General features: G+C 34.4%; 2 protein-coding genes and 1 non-coding gene across 4 annotated transcripts; all 3 read left to right on the top strand.

Annotated features, from left to right (window-relative positions):
- The first annotated feature begins 86 nt into the window (after positions 1-86).
- Positions 87-160, top strand: TRNAV-AAC (transfer RNA valine (anticodon AAC)). Its single transcript has one exon. It is a non-coding gene; the product is annotated as a tRNA-Val (tRNA).
- A 1,564-nt stretch (positions 161-1,724) lies between these two features.
- Positions 1,725-9,202, top strand: LOC103494844 (proline iminopeptidase). Its single transcript, XM_008456217.3, has 11 exons — positions 1,725-1,949; positions 2,422-2,633; positions 3,627-3,725; positions 3,809-3,919; positions 4,065-4,127; positions 4,257-4,350; positions 4,597-4,694; positions 6,070-6,171; positions 7,384-7,497; positions 8,028-8,102; positions 8,926-9,202. The coding sequence occupies exons 1-11, from the start codon at positions 1,838-1,840 to the stop codon at positions 9,028-9,030; spliced, it is 1,185 nt and encodes a 394-aa protein (XP_008454439.2). The 5' UTR covers positions 1,725-1,837; the 3' UTR covers positions 9,031-9,202.
- Positions 9,203-10,045: 843 nt separating this feature from the next.
- LOC103494843 (uncharacterized) lies at positions 10,046-13,746 on the top strand. Of its 2 annotated transcripts, none has more exons than XM_008456215.3 (2): positions 10,046-10,335; positions 11,681-13,746. In XM_008456215.3, the coding sequence occupies exon 2, from the start codon at positions 11,800-11,802 to the stop codon at positions 13,549-13,551; it is 1,752 nt and encodes a 583-aa protein (XP_008454437.2). In that variant the 5' UTR covers positions 10,046-10,335; positions 11,681-11,799; the 3' UTR covers positions 13,552-13,746. The 2 variants fall into 2 exon arrangements, with proteins under 2 accessions (XP_008454437.2, XP_008454438.2); XM_008456216.3 differs by having other exon boundaries at positions 10,100-10,335; positions 11,635-13,746.
- Positions 13,747-14,399: the final 653 nt, after the last annotated feature.

The following is a 14,399-nucleotide window of genomic DNA, read 5'->3' as shown; positions in this document are numbered from 1 at the left end:
TATGACAACTAAAGAAATCACAGATCACTCTGTGTGTGCTTAGATGTTGCTTTGTTAAACTTCTCGAACGTCTCGTTGACCAAAAGGGTGTCGTGGTGTAGTTGGTTATCACGTCAGTCTAACACACTGAAGGTCTCCGGTTCGAGTCCGGGCGACGCCAACTCTTTTTTTTCTCTTTCTTATAATGACGACCATTTGTTCTTAATTATTACATTTTTATTTTTACTTTGAAACACAATAAATCTCCCGACTATTAACAAATAAGAGGTGACATTTTTGTTTCTTGATTCTTTTCAACTATTTATTTCTTCAATTTTGAAAAATATACATAGATATATATATGTATATGTATATGGACTTATTTTTGTTAGATTTGTAGAAGTTTTATTATTTAAAATGATTCCCCCTAAAAAAATTCACAAAACAATTTGTTTACAAAAGAGTAAGGGCATTATTTGTAAATGAATAAAGACATCACTTTGGAGGTGTTAAGAAAAGGTGTATGGTCGGTCATCATAAAAAATGAATCCACCAACTCTGAGTCTACTGTCAAGTTCAAACCTTTTATTTAACATTATAGTGATCCATGATGATTAGCATTCTAATATGGTTACAAGCAAAGAAAATGGAATTCAAAAGCCCAAAAGTTTCATTTTCTTAATGGAAGCATACAAATTGGTATATGACCATCCATATTCTAGAAAGCTCTTTGTGGAGAAAAAGGATCAAAAGGATAATAAAAGAAAATAATAAATTTTTTATAAAAAAAAAATCGAAGGAAAAATCCATTTTAAAAACCTTTGGCTAAAAAGAGAAAATTTGGAAAACAATGGGTTGAGATTTAGGAGTTGAGGATGGAAAGAGAAGAAGGAAGAGAGGGAGAAGAGATGAAAAGTAGAGAGTATTAATTTTAAATTGTTTTAAAATTAAAAAAAAAAAAAAAGGCTAAATTAATGGATTAGAGATTTTTTAATTCTATATTTTAAATTCAAGGACCAGATTGTTCAAATTGAAGAAATTATTTACTTAGCAAGCATAACACCAAGTTGGAGCTACAAGTCTCTTCGCAAATTTGTGGTGGAAAAACAATTGGGCAAAACAAAATAAGTTCAACCAAATGAAGAAGAGAAAAACAAACAAAGCAGTCCCAAAATTACCACAAAACACTTTGGTACTAGCAAGATGGTGGGATGCCTGATTCGCCGAACAAAAACTGCAGACAAAAGGTACCAGAGGGCAACAATAGCAAAGGACACAATCTTCCTCACAACAAAACTAAGCTCATATCATAACTTAAACAATAGCAAGCATGAATGAGGCTTAAGGGATTAGGTGCACTTATTATTAAATACCATGTACCAACATAATTAATTATGTTTTCAAACAAAATGTAGGAAAATAGAAAATACACGATTAAAAGTATAATCACAATGTCAAAATATTGTTATTGTTACGATACTACAATTATAAATTTATGATAGTTACTGTTACCATTACATATGTTATTATCAATTTTGATGCTAAATGAAAACCATATGAAGATAATAACACCAGCTGACAACCGAAAGTAAACAACCTTAGTCGTCGTAATCAAATTACATTATTCAAATAGAATATCATTAAAATTAGGTCAATTTTAAGTAGGGACCAATAAACGTAACCTAGGATGAGAAGAATTCTTGACACTAAAAAGAAGGTAAAAGGAAAGGTTTGAAAGTAGAGTTAATCTATCAAAATGAACTCAAATAATAATAATAATAATAAATAAATAAAATAATGTTAATTGTCACACTGTTTGACTGAATGGAGCTGAGGATAATGGTGTTCACCATTGACGATGAGCTTGTTAGGCCTTTGCCCTAACAACTCCCCTTCTCCTCTTTTCTCCTTCTCCAATTTTCATTTTCGTCTCCCCGTCCCTCGCCTCTACAATCATTGCTGCCTGAAAGGTTTTCTCCTCCATTCATTATAACTCTCTTACTGTTTCTTGATTCTCACTTTCTCAGTGGTTTGTGTGTTTTCTTCTCCTATTTTACTACTCTATAATCTTAACATCTTTTCAACTGATTTGATTTGGCAACTTGGCTTTCAATTCTGCTTTAGTTTTTTTTTTCTTTTTTTCTCGAACGTTAATGGGAAAACCAATGGCATCAGTTTAAAGTACATATGTAAAGGGCCCTTTATAAACCAATGGCATCAATTTATAAAGGGTGGTTTAGCCTTTTATTCTTCGAGAGTTATCCCTTGGATCATCTCAATTGTTTTTTATTGTTTTCAAGTGAATTGACAATGTATTTGTAACTCTCCATTTGGATTTGGGTTTTAAAAATCCTCCCCTTGAGTTATTTTATCCATTAGCGTGGAGTGGAGCAGGAAGGATACGTGGGTCAGAAATTCATATTGTTGTATTTTGTATTGCAGGGGCAAAAGGTCCGGTCTTTACAGCACAATTGGGTTATAAAAGCGACAGGCAGAGTGAGTTCCAACCAAAGGATTTGATGGCTGGAGAAAAGGAAATTTCAGGAATAAATAGAAACCCTTACCCGCCCATTGAGCCATACAGTACTGGTTTTTTGAAAGTGTCGGATCTTCATACTATTTATTGGGAGCAATCTGGGAATCCCACTGGTCATGTCAGTATATTCTACCATCCAAACATGTTTAAAATGTCCCCTAATTTAGAAAATAATTGTCTATTAGGTTCATACTTTTCTTCAGAAGTTTCTGCCAATAGATTTTGATAAACTTTTGTTTAGGAAAAGATATTTGTCTCCCGTCAAACCATTTTTTATATCCAAGTGTCCAGACCAATTTGCGCTTACATCGACTAATCTCTCTGGTCAACTTTGCTTACTCTATCCTACAACATTTGAATGTCAAGAAAACTCCTAGGAAATTATTTCCTTGGTAGTTGCTCACCATGGATTGAACCCATGACCTCTTAATCATTTATTAAGACCATGTTTTCTTTTTTACCAAACCCAAGATGGTTAAATCCATTCTAATACGACCATCCCTCACTTATGGTAAGGTGCTCACCAATGTTACTTTGGTTGTTGAAACTGTTGTGCAAACAAGTTGAACAAATTTTGGTTACCTTTGGTTTGGAAAGAAATATCGGATCGCAGTTCACTCAGTGCACGCTCCTAGTAACTATGAAAAATGATAAAAAGTTGACAGATGCAGCTTGCTTATAGTCTAGAATTTGACATGCTCTTGAAGATTTGCAGTCTCGAATGACATGTATCATTGCTGTAAAATAAACCATTTAGGGGTGTTTGGGGAACTGGGATGCTATCAGAATTACTTGAAATCAGAGAGGTGTTGGAACGCGTGTTGATTCGAGGATGGAACAAAAACATGATTGTAAAGAGTGAAAATAATGGAAAATAGGACTTAATTGTAAACTGCCGAAATGAAATGAATTTAATAATACATTTTGGGCTCAAAACTTTCAGTACAAACATGAATTTTGGATTACATTATATTGCATTCCAATTTCGTTAGGAGTGCCCGAACACACCTTTATTGTTCTTCTTTACGTGGCCTTATCAGAGTCAGTAAATTGTTGGATGTGTTCACTTCAGATTCTTATTAATTATCATCTTGTTTAACTGATCATGCAGCCAGTGGTCTTTCTACATGGAGGACCAGGGGGAGGAACTGCTGCAGGCAATAGAAGATTCTTTGACCCAGATTTTTATAGAATTATTTTATTTGATCAGGTGTTTTCTTCAATCCTAATCTTGTACCATCAGTATTGTCTATCTCTGAAGTTATAAAAAAAAAAAAAAAAAAAATCTTGCAGCGAGGTGCCGGGAAAAGTACACCACATGCTTGCTTGGAGGATAATACCACGTGGAACCTCATTGATGATATTGAGAAGCTAAGGGAACACTTGGAAATTCCAGAGTGGCAGGTCAAAATTTCTTGAACTGCTTGTTTTCCCTCCCTTCTGGATACCATAATCACAATTCTTGTTTTTAAGGTTCTGTAGTCATGTCAGTGTATTCAACAATGTTTTTTAGCTAGTGTCTGACTCAGTAATATACGTGGTTGTGTAGGTCTTTGGAGGTTCCTGGGGTAGTACGTTGGCTCTTGCTTACAGTCAATCTCATCCGGAAAAGGTGCTCACTTTTGCCTAAGTTTACCATTTTCCTCCTTAGCGGAACTCCTGTAGTTGAGTAAAATGCCACTGGAAAACTTTTATGAACATGTCTGCGGTTTTTACTATATGGTTTTTGGTTAAATCCCAGGTTACGGGATTAGTTCTTAGAGGGATCTTTCTTCTGCGGAAAAAAGAAATTGATTGGTTTTATGAAGGTGGTGCTGCCGCTATATATCCTGATGGTAAGCTTCTTCACTAATTTTGATTTCACAGAAATATACTACAATGTGATCTATGAAAATTTTAATTAATAAAGCATTATAATCTGCAACATCCGAAACATGTTAAATCAAATTTGATGATGGTCCAACTCCAAGGGTATAGACTTTTAGATTACAATGGCTTCTAATATGTATGATGGAGGAAGCACTTCCAAAATAAATCGTCTCTAAACTGTTTTATTCACTTGCTTTTTGATTCGAATGCAGCTTGGGAGTCTTTTAGAGATCTCATTCCCGAAAGTGAGAGAGGATGTTTTGTTGATGCTTATAGTAAAAGATTGAATTCAAAGGATATGGAAACCCAAGTAAGTTCTATCATCTTATTTAGCTGCATGGCTAGTACTCTATTCTCTTAAAAACCTAGATCATTATTTTGAGTTTATATTTTGAATGGAGTTTCTTTCCGTATTTGTCCAGAATGTTGAACTTTTTTCTCATACATCTGAAAAAGTGAAATTATCTGAGAATGAAATAATCCGAACCATGGTACTATATGAAACAAATATTTAGTCTGTGAAAAAAAAAGTAAATGCATCTACAAGGCAAAATAAATGACTTACACCAGAGTGTGGATACTTTCCCAATCAAATACACAGACACGATGGGTGACACAAGATGAGTCAAAATGTAAGCAATGGGAGGCAAAATAAACGGCTCATGCAATCGCAATTGTTGTGTAGGACGCTTAGTTGATGCTTCTGATGACATGTAAATCCCACGAACTAACTCATTTTGATAAAAAAAACAGTGGTTATTTTAGTTGGCTGGTGATACTCTTTCCGGGATGATGAGTGGTTTTCAACAAACAGTCACTCCAAAGTGGTAATTCATTCTACAGACTCTAGCTTCCCTCGAAATTGAATTTCTTAACAACATCAGAAAAGAGTACCCTACATAATCCCGCTTTGTTGTCATGTAATATGACAGAATGTTATGAGAGATTGATCAATAATATTTCTCCCTGATGTCATTTGTATGACCTACATAAGAAGCCATGAACCAAAATAATTGAATATAAAACTATCATAAAGACATGTTTGCGTTGCAAGGCCTCCTAAAGAATTAACTCCACCACCAGGTTTTTGAGAAATTTTCCAATTTCATATTTGCTTGTCAGAGGCAGAAGTTCTATAGAATTAATCGATGCTCATTACATTTTTTTTTTTTTGGTTAGTATGCCTCAACTCCACAGAATGTCAGATGTAATATGAAAATAAAAAAAGAAAAAAAGAAAAAAGAAAAAACCTTTATGGTTTTCATTTGTGTTTGTTGTGGTTTCTTCTGTTTTTTCATTCATCTTAACAAATTTAGAATTCCTTTGAAAAATGGTAAATTTTCATTTATACGAGAAAAGAATCTGTCAGTAACATATGTAATGAAAAATTTTGGCGACACTTTCATCTTTTATGAGTGTTGCATGCATAAGATTAAGTTTTGATGGCATCATATATTAAAATTTGATAGTTGCGTCATGAACCTAATCAATATGACAATCAATTTAATAATATTATTTGTAAGACTACAATTTCACTATTATTTTTTAGTTGTAGCATATGCTTCTGAAGTATGCCGTATAATAAAAGGGGAAACTGTAGTTTCTGCCTATTATTTCCTTTAAACGGTGAGTTAATGCTTATATATTACATGTTAGTTTGCTAAGGCTCTCCTCTAATTTTCTAGTATGCAGCTGCTAGAGCGTGGACCAAATGGGAAATGATGACTGCTCATCTTTTGCCAAATGAGGAGAACATCAAAAGAGGGGAAGATGATAAGTTTTCATTGGTAAATTGTTTTTTGCTTGTAAATTCATATTTGATATCCAGAAATCCCCTGACCTGTCAAATTTTTGTGATGGAACTCTTACAAGTTGTCTGTGCATGTGTGCTTTATTTTCATGACGAACGAGAATTGCAATGGAAGTATTTTTATTGGATTTCAGGAGGATTCTGGGTTTTCTCAGGCTGTAAACTGCCAAGACCATTAGTGAAGTTTCTTTTTCAGTTTATTTGATCACGTCTTTCATTTGATGGATCATAACTTAGATTTTATAGATGTAATGAACTGCTTAACTCTAACATATAATATCCCAATTTTTTATGGTATCAATTCTGTTCTCTATTTCATTTTTTTCTTTCTTCGGGACTGTTCGGCCTCAAGTTGGATTGAGTTGAGTGGGTAAAAGGAACTTATCCATCATTTAGTTCACCAATACTTGAAGAGGTTTATTATCTCGTTGTTTGCATGAACTCACATTTTTCACCTCTTTATTTGCGTTAACTCATTCAATTACTCCCTCCTATGATAACTACCAACTTAACATAACTCAACACCTCCTACGTGTCTGCATCAACACACTATTTTCGTGGGACAAACTGCCAAGTTCTACATTGTATGGATACCAAAGAAACATATAGGATATTAAATTTTATTTAGATGGCCTAACCACCATACTTTGAAAACCTCTTCGAGATTAGTTTTCTTCATTATTTGAAGAAGTTAGGGGCAAGGCCATCCCCAATACCAAGTGGTAAGATAAAGGAGCTCGTAGGTTAATAAGGGGTACAGAGAGTTAGCAAATTTCGCATTTACAGTTAATGAAGAATGATAAAGGAGGCGCTTTGAGGAATCTCTTGAGGATTCTTTTAGTTGAAGGAGGCATTTGTAGTGTTTCTATGAAGTTTTTGGAAAATTTTTGTGGGGAAGAAGACTATTATACAATTCCTTGTTTCTTCCTCATATTGTCACAATAGGGGGGGTTCTTTTTAAGTTTTCTTCTTCTTTCTTCCTTTTCTTTTTTTTGGGTAATTTTGTATGCTCATTATGTGAACAAACTTTGTAACTTCTGACGTACGTCCGGAAAGATAAGATGGTATATGGGTATAAGAAATAACAGTATTTTTTTTGTTTTGGATTTTTTAACTTGAGTTATGCTATAATTCTGCTTGTAATGCAACACGTAATTCTTTTTTCCGCTTTCCTTTTTGTTTGACCCAGGCATTTGCAAGGATTGAAAACCATTACTTCGTAAATAAGGGTTTTTTCCCTTCTGATTCCTTTCTGCTAGATAATATTGACAAGATACGACATATCAATGCTGTAATTGTACAGGTACATTTGCCTTTTCTATCCAACTTACCAATGCTATAATTCTCACATTCAACATATTGGCTTGGGTATCTCCGTTTATTATTTTGGTTTATGGATGTGTTAGCCGTTCTTTTCTTTTAGTAATTTTTTTTTTGTTTCCTAATAAAGGAAATAAATTGAGAATTTGAAGCAATCGTTTTAAACTTTTGGTAACAGTTTTGAAAGGAGTGATTGACAACCATAATAATAAGGGAAACGGAGGGCATTCTATACACTTTTTCTTTCCCTAGTTAGCTATAGATTTTAAGCTTCCCTCATACCTTTTGTGATGGTTGTCAATTTATTTTACCTTTCCTTTTCTTTTGTTTTCGTGGCATACATTTCATTGTTGAAAGGAGTGATTGAAAAAAACAAAAAAAGAGGAAAAAGAAATGTAAATGGTACTTGAAGTTTATACCAAGTTTTTGTGCCATTGACATACCAGGAGATGATGGACTAGAATCTAAGTTTGACAACAAAATATGGAACTACTTTTTGTCGTCATTTTGCAGGGAAGATATGACGTTTGCTGTCCAATGATGTCTGCTTGGGATCTTCATAAAGTGTGGCCCGAAGCGGAATTAAAGGTAAAAGAAACTACTGCGGCCTATTTCTTAGTCTAATATAGGTTTCTATTTCCCATCAGTTTCCTTTCATTGGGCTTGACTGCGATTATATCAACTGAAGTTGTCGTGTTACTTGATGTTCATACATTTGAGTTATTATTTCTCTCTGCTTCAACGATTAAGAACAAAATTGTGGATTTATGTATTTTTTATTATTTTTTAAATTTTTATTGTGGACAACGTTTAAAATTTAAATATAACATGAATGTTACATTTAACTTCCCTCTAACTGATTCTGTTTCCCGGTTAAGAAACTATTTCACTTCTAGGAAATTAGTTACAAGCATAGAGAAAAAGCAAACCTCATGATGAAGAAAATATGCCCCCTAGTGTGGCCCCGTTGGCAAGGGCTTGGAGTTGCTTGGTTATTCCAACTTAGAAGTCTTAAAAGTTCAAGCTTGTGAGTTTAACATGAAAAATCCTTTGTCTCCTCCGTCCGGGCTATGGATAGCTGCAGGTACCCCAACCAGGTATATAATAAGGGAGCAATCGGTAAAAAGAAAATCTTCTAATTGATTGAAAGATTTTACGAAGAAAGATTACTTTCTTACTTTCTATCCAAAAGATTAGAGAAACAAAGGGCTCTAGTATTAGGGAGTAACCATTCTACCTTCTTGAAGCGAACACTTGAGTCTATATTGATGTAATTTTTTTTTTTACCATTTTTCTGAAGTGGTCCTATATATATATATACATATAATATCATCAGATTATTCTCAACTGTTGATGCATTGTTTCAAAGTAGTTACTGAATCTTACAATTCTTACCACTCTATGTATGCAGATCATTTCCGATGCAGGACATTCTGCTAATGAGCCTGGAATAGCTGCGGAGCTCGTGGCTGCTAATGAGAAGCTGAAGAACATCCTCCAGAAGAATGGACCATAGTAACACTCCCAAGTCCTAAGTATATTTCTCACAATTCTACTCATCTAATAAACAAGTCAACGGAATCTGAAATAAATTGGGGGATGCCAAAGTGTATTGTTTAGTGGCATTTGTTAATGCTTTGAACATTGGTCATTTCTGAAATGCAAAAGGTCAGAGAGACTTCCAACGAGATTATAATCTCTATCCCCATCTTCATTCCAAACGTCCATCCCTACTCGAATTTAATTTATATGCTTTCAATCAAATTTAACTTAAATTTAGTAATTTGTATTGAAATTTACTAAATAATTAAAATAACTTTCATGTAATATATATATAAATAAAATCACCAAAAATTAGAAATTCCATCAAATTTACTATTTATAGCTTTCTTTTTCTTCTTTTAAACAACAATAATGATAGTAACCACAACGATAACTTGTATGCAATAACATGGGCAACTTTATCATTATAAATACATAACACAAGAAAACAGTACCAAATGTAATAAAGTGAGGTCCACTTTTGTAATTATTATTAATTTATTACAATTTAGATAGGGTAAACATTGTCAAGATGTAAAGTATAAAGACCAAAATGGTTTACATAAGAGAATGCACCAGATTTTAAGTGGGCAAAGAAACTCGCAACTTTTCATTGATTTTTCCCATCATTTCCTCTCGCACATGGAGAACCTTCACCATTTCAAGTGTTTTTTTTTTTTTCTCGTTTATTTCTATTATTATCATTATTTTTATTATTCTTATTTTATAAAAAGAAAAATATAGAATTAACCATTCATTTGAGTAGCTAGTGAGAGTTTGGCTAAAAAATTTGATCCCATTTCTACGGGAAACGGAACTAAAGACTGCTATTGGTGCTCGTTAGTGGTAGATTAAGGTGGCATCCAAAAAGATGGAAAAATGAGCCATGCCACAAAAGACAAAAAGAAAAAGAAAAAAGACCTATTTACCTAATTTGTTTAAAGACCCCTTCCTCCTCATTTTTTCTCAACACTATATTCTAACAAATCCAATTACCCAACTGTTCATATAAGAAAACAGAAATTTAAAAATAAAACAAAAAAAGAAAGAAAAAAAGCTTAGATTACGGTAATACCCTCGTTTGACATCTAAGAAAGAGACACCTAACAATGAGCTTTGGATGTATGGATGTACGATTCATGTATGATATGACTTAGTAGACCCTCAATTTCTCTCCCGAATGCCGAGCTTCGCGCGCGGCAGCGCCATCCACTCTCTCTGTTGCCTCCATTTTCACCTCTCTCACCCTCCGATCTGCATATTCCCCTTCATTTTCTAGGTTGGTATCATGTTTACATATCTATTTTTGTACCTGCTTCTCGATTCAAGCAATGCATTTCATGTAAACTCATCATTTCTTTTCTTTTCTTAGCTACAGCCCTAACTTATGTAATTCAAGATCGATTTAGATCTTAGTTCATGTTCGGAAGCTGCTTGATGCTACGAAATGGAATTTCTTTTATTTTTGTTGTCGCATTGAAGATAGATTAGCTTGCTCAGACATTTTCTTAGGTTCTTTTTTTCGTTACATTTTTCCTGATTGGCCGTCAATTTTGATTCAGCTTTTTCTTTTTAGTTAGAACTGAGCGCTACTCGAAATTAATCATACAATTCATTCAATGTAGAAGATAATTGACTATGTTTGCTTTTCCAGTGAACTCCAAGTCTTTTTTTTAATTACTATAACAAAGTTATGTTTAAGCAAGTTACATAAGGAATATAACCGGATAACTCTTAACCACTAAGCTAGTGATAAATATTAATAATTAAGTAGTTTTTTTATATATATTATATAAAGACAATAAAGTTGAGGAGCTCAGCCCCTAGGCCTATGTTAAATCCTTCGGTGGTTCACTGAATCCTATTTGAAGTTGATACCTCTAATGATCAGAAGAAATCACAAATAGAGATATAATCCTAATTTAAGAAGTGGTACAATCCCACGTGAAAGAATTCGAAGGTGATTTTGTTGGATTGGAGCCCTTTCTTGTAGTCAGTTGGGGATCCTTCCATCTTTTTGGAATGTCCTATTTCTTTTATTATTTCCCAATCAAAGCTCGGGTTCTTACCCAAAAAAAAGATTCAATAAAAGACGAAAAAAAACCCACTTTATTCTCTGCCTATTTATAGTGCATGTTCTTGGGCACAAACGACAATTTAATTTAGAACCTTCGAACCTGTGGGTTGGCCGGTCTTTTTCTTGGAAATGCCATCACGAGTCTCTTAGAACTCTAAGGACAATAGATCTTGTTCAAGTAAGGTTGTTACTCGTTAATACGAAGAATCAACTTATTGTTTAAATATGTTATGAAGGAAAGAACATTTTTTTTAACATTTGAGAGCGTTACTTTGTTGGCTAATCTTTAAGCTTAGGTGCCTTTACATGGTTTTATGTGCTGTTTTCCCTGCAGACAGTACTTGTATATTTTCAATATTCTATACGTTTTATCGCCGCCTGCTTCTGTTTGTGCTCTAATATACTTCCTTGTAATCTTTTTTTCTATCCAAGTATATTAAACATTTGTTTTCCCAAATTTTATGAAGTTAAATGAAATCATGAATCTAATGGCTCTTTCAGATCCTTTTCCTGCTTATGAGAGCTGATTTGTTTACATTTCCAACAGTCTAATAAACATTGAGTGGAAACAAAGCTCTCGATGACTTCGTTGCAATAATGGAAAGGGAAGATTCATAGTATTGGTTGTTATGCAGAGCAAGTGGTTCCGGGATTGGATTATTTCATATGGAGGATCATACATTTATCGTAGGTCAAGAGTTTCCTGATGTCAAGGCATTTCGAAATGCAATTAAAGAAGCTGCTATAGCTCAACATTTTGAGCTACGAATAATCAAGAGTGACTTGATACGTTATTTTGCAAAATGTGCTGAAGAGGGTTGTCCATGGCGAATTCGTGCTGTTAAACTTCCTAATTCTCCAATCTTTACAATTAGAAGCCTTGAAGGGACACATACCTGTGGGCAAAACGCCCAAAATGGACACCATCAAGCCTCCATAGATTGGATAGTTAGTTTCATAGAGGAACGATTGCGAAACAACATTAATTACAAACCAAAGGATATATTGCATGACATCCATAAGCAGTATGGCATCACTATACCATATAAGCAGGCGTGGCGTGCAAAGGAACGAGGCCTTGCCACAATTTTTGGTTCTTCTGAAGAAGGTTATGGTCTTCTTCCTTCGTACTGTGAACAAATTAAGAAAGCGAATCCTGGGAGTGTTGCAGAGGTCTTTACCACTGGTTCCGACAATCACTTCCAGCGACTCTTTGTTTCATTTTATGCATCCATATACGGTTTTCTTAACGGTTGCTTCCCTGTGATTGGTCTTGGCGGAATCGAGCTTAAAAGCAAATACCTAGGTACTTTACTATCAGCTACTTCTTATGACGCTGATGGTGGCATGTTTCCAGTTGCTTTTGGTGTAGTTGATGCTGAAAATGAGGAGAGCTGGCTTTGGTTTTTGTCGGAGTTGCATAACGCGCTCAATATGAATTCTTGGAATAAATTTCACCTCACATTTTTATCAGATGGTCAAAAGGGAATTCTAGATGCCTTGAGAAGGAAATTCCCAAATTCTTCACATGCATTATGCATGCGCTACTTAAGTGAAAATATTGGAAAAGAGTTCAAAAACTCAAGGCTTGTTAGTCTTGTGTGGAAAGCGGCATATGCTACAACTACAATTGCTTTCAAAGAGAGAATGTCAGATATAGAAGAGATTTCACCTGAAGCTGCGAAGTGGATACAGCAATTTCCTCCTTCTCATTGGGCATTAGTTTATTTTGAAGGAACCCGATATGGACATCTTTCTTCAAATCTAGAGGAGTTCACTGAATGGGTTCTTGATGCACGTGAGCTGCCAATTATCCAGGTGATTGAGCGGATTCATGGTAAATTAATGGCCGAGTTTGAAGAGCGTCGTTCTAGGAGTACATCGTGGTTTTCTTTTCTGACTCCATCAGCTGAGAAACGAATAGTGGAAGCAATTAAACTTGCTTCATCATATCAAGTTCTTCAATCAGATGAGGTAGAGTTCGAGGTTCTATCAGCTGATAGATCATATATAGTCAATATTGGAAAACGATGTTGCCTCTGTCGTGATTGGCAGCTTCATGGAATACCTTGTTCTCATGCCGTCGCAGCGATTGCATCGTGTAGAAAAGATGTCTATGCCTTTATGGAGAAGTGTTTTACGGTTTCTGGTTATAGGGAAGCATATGAAAAAAGTGTACATCCAATTCCCAGAAAACTTGGATGGAGAAAACTCGATGATACTCCTATTGATAATGATATACAAATTGTTCGACCACCAAAGTTCCGTCGACCGCCAGGACGACCTGAAAAAAAGAGAATTTGTGTAGAGGACCTGAATCGAGAAAAACATACCGTGCATTGTAGTCGATGTAATCAAACAGGACACTACAAGACTACCTGCAAGGCAGAGCTCATGAAGAGCATCGAACAATGCTAGAAGTCAAATTTTGTAGATGCCTCATTTTGTGAAGTGGACAGTATTTTGTTTATAGGTAATAGTTGGCTTTTAGATTTGTAAAAACTTTAAAGTAGGAAAAATTCCCAATCTCTCTTAGTGAATATGAAGACTGAGTGGTTGGTTATGTGATTATGGTTAATGCTGCAATATCATTCCATTTCACTATTTCTACCATTATTGGCTTCTTTTAGGTACAAAATCCCACATTCCAAACACTCTTATTGAAGTTCTTTTATGTTTAAAGGAAATTGTAGGTATCCAGCTCCATCGAGAACTTCAAAACTATAGGTCCTTCAATCCTCTTGAGCATACCTCAAGGATCAAGATCAAGTTTCTTTTAACTATTGCTTTGTGTTTAATTTGTGCTAACTTATCTAACAATTAATTTCCGAATTAATCCAATCTACTGGAAAGTGTAGTAATCGTTTCATTCCACTAATTTCCAAATTAAAGCAGTAGATAGGATGAAAAATTGGACGAAGTTGTATATAAGGTACACAACTTTATTGGGAAGGAAGTTGTGGATGGGTCCACGACTTCAATTATTTACGGGTTCTCTATTTTTGTCAATATTTTTCTTCCTACCTTATTTTTGACATTGCTTTTATTTTTTTAAAAAAATTCAATAAAGGAATTTCAAATAAATGTAATCTAAATTAAATAATATAATTTAAGAGTAACCGCAAATTGATGTGATTTGGTCATTAAATCTCCGCACATAAATTTAAGCATAAAGCCGACTCGCATTGTCTTACGAACCCATTCGAACAAATAACTTGCCGACAAAGTTGAGCAAGTCATGCATGTTTAACATTCTAATTAAACTA

Source organism: Cucumis melo, chromosome 7 (genome assembly GCF_025177605.1).
Source record: "Cucumis melo cultivar AY chromosome 7, USDA_Cmelo_AY_1.0, whole genome shotgun sequence".
Taxonomy (NCBI): domain Eukaryota; kingdom Viridiplantae; phylum Streptophyta; class Magnoliopsida; order Cucurbitales; family Cucurbitaceae; genus Cucumis; species Cucumis melo.
This window is presented reverse-complemented; position numbering and strand designations above follow the sequence as displayed.

Excerpts from the sequence above, each read along its gene's own strand:
- LOC103494844 (XM_008456217.3), top strand. The coding sequence starts at position 1,838 with ATGAGCTTGTTAGGCCTTTGCCCTAACAACTCCCCTTCTCCTCTTTTC. Across the intron at positions 3,726-3,808 it reads GAATTATTTTATTTGATCAG|CGAGGTGCCGGGAAAAGTAC; the intron begins GTGTTTTCTTCA and ends AAAATCTTGCAG. Across the intron at positions 6,172-7,383 it reads AAGATGATAAGTTTTCATTG|GCATTTGCAAGGATTGAAAA; the intron begins GTAAATTGTTTT and ends TGTTTGACCCAG.
- LOC103494843 (XM_008456215.3), top strand. The coding sequence starts at position 11,800 with ATGGAGGATCATACATTTATCGTAGGTCAAGAGTTTCCTGATGTCAAG.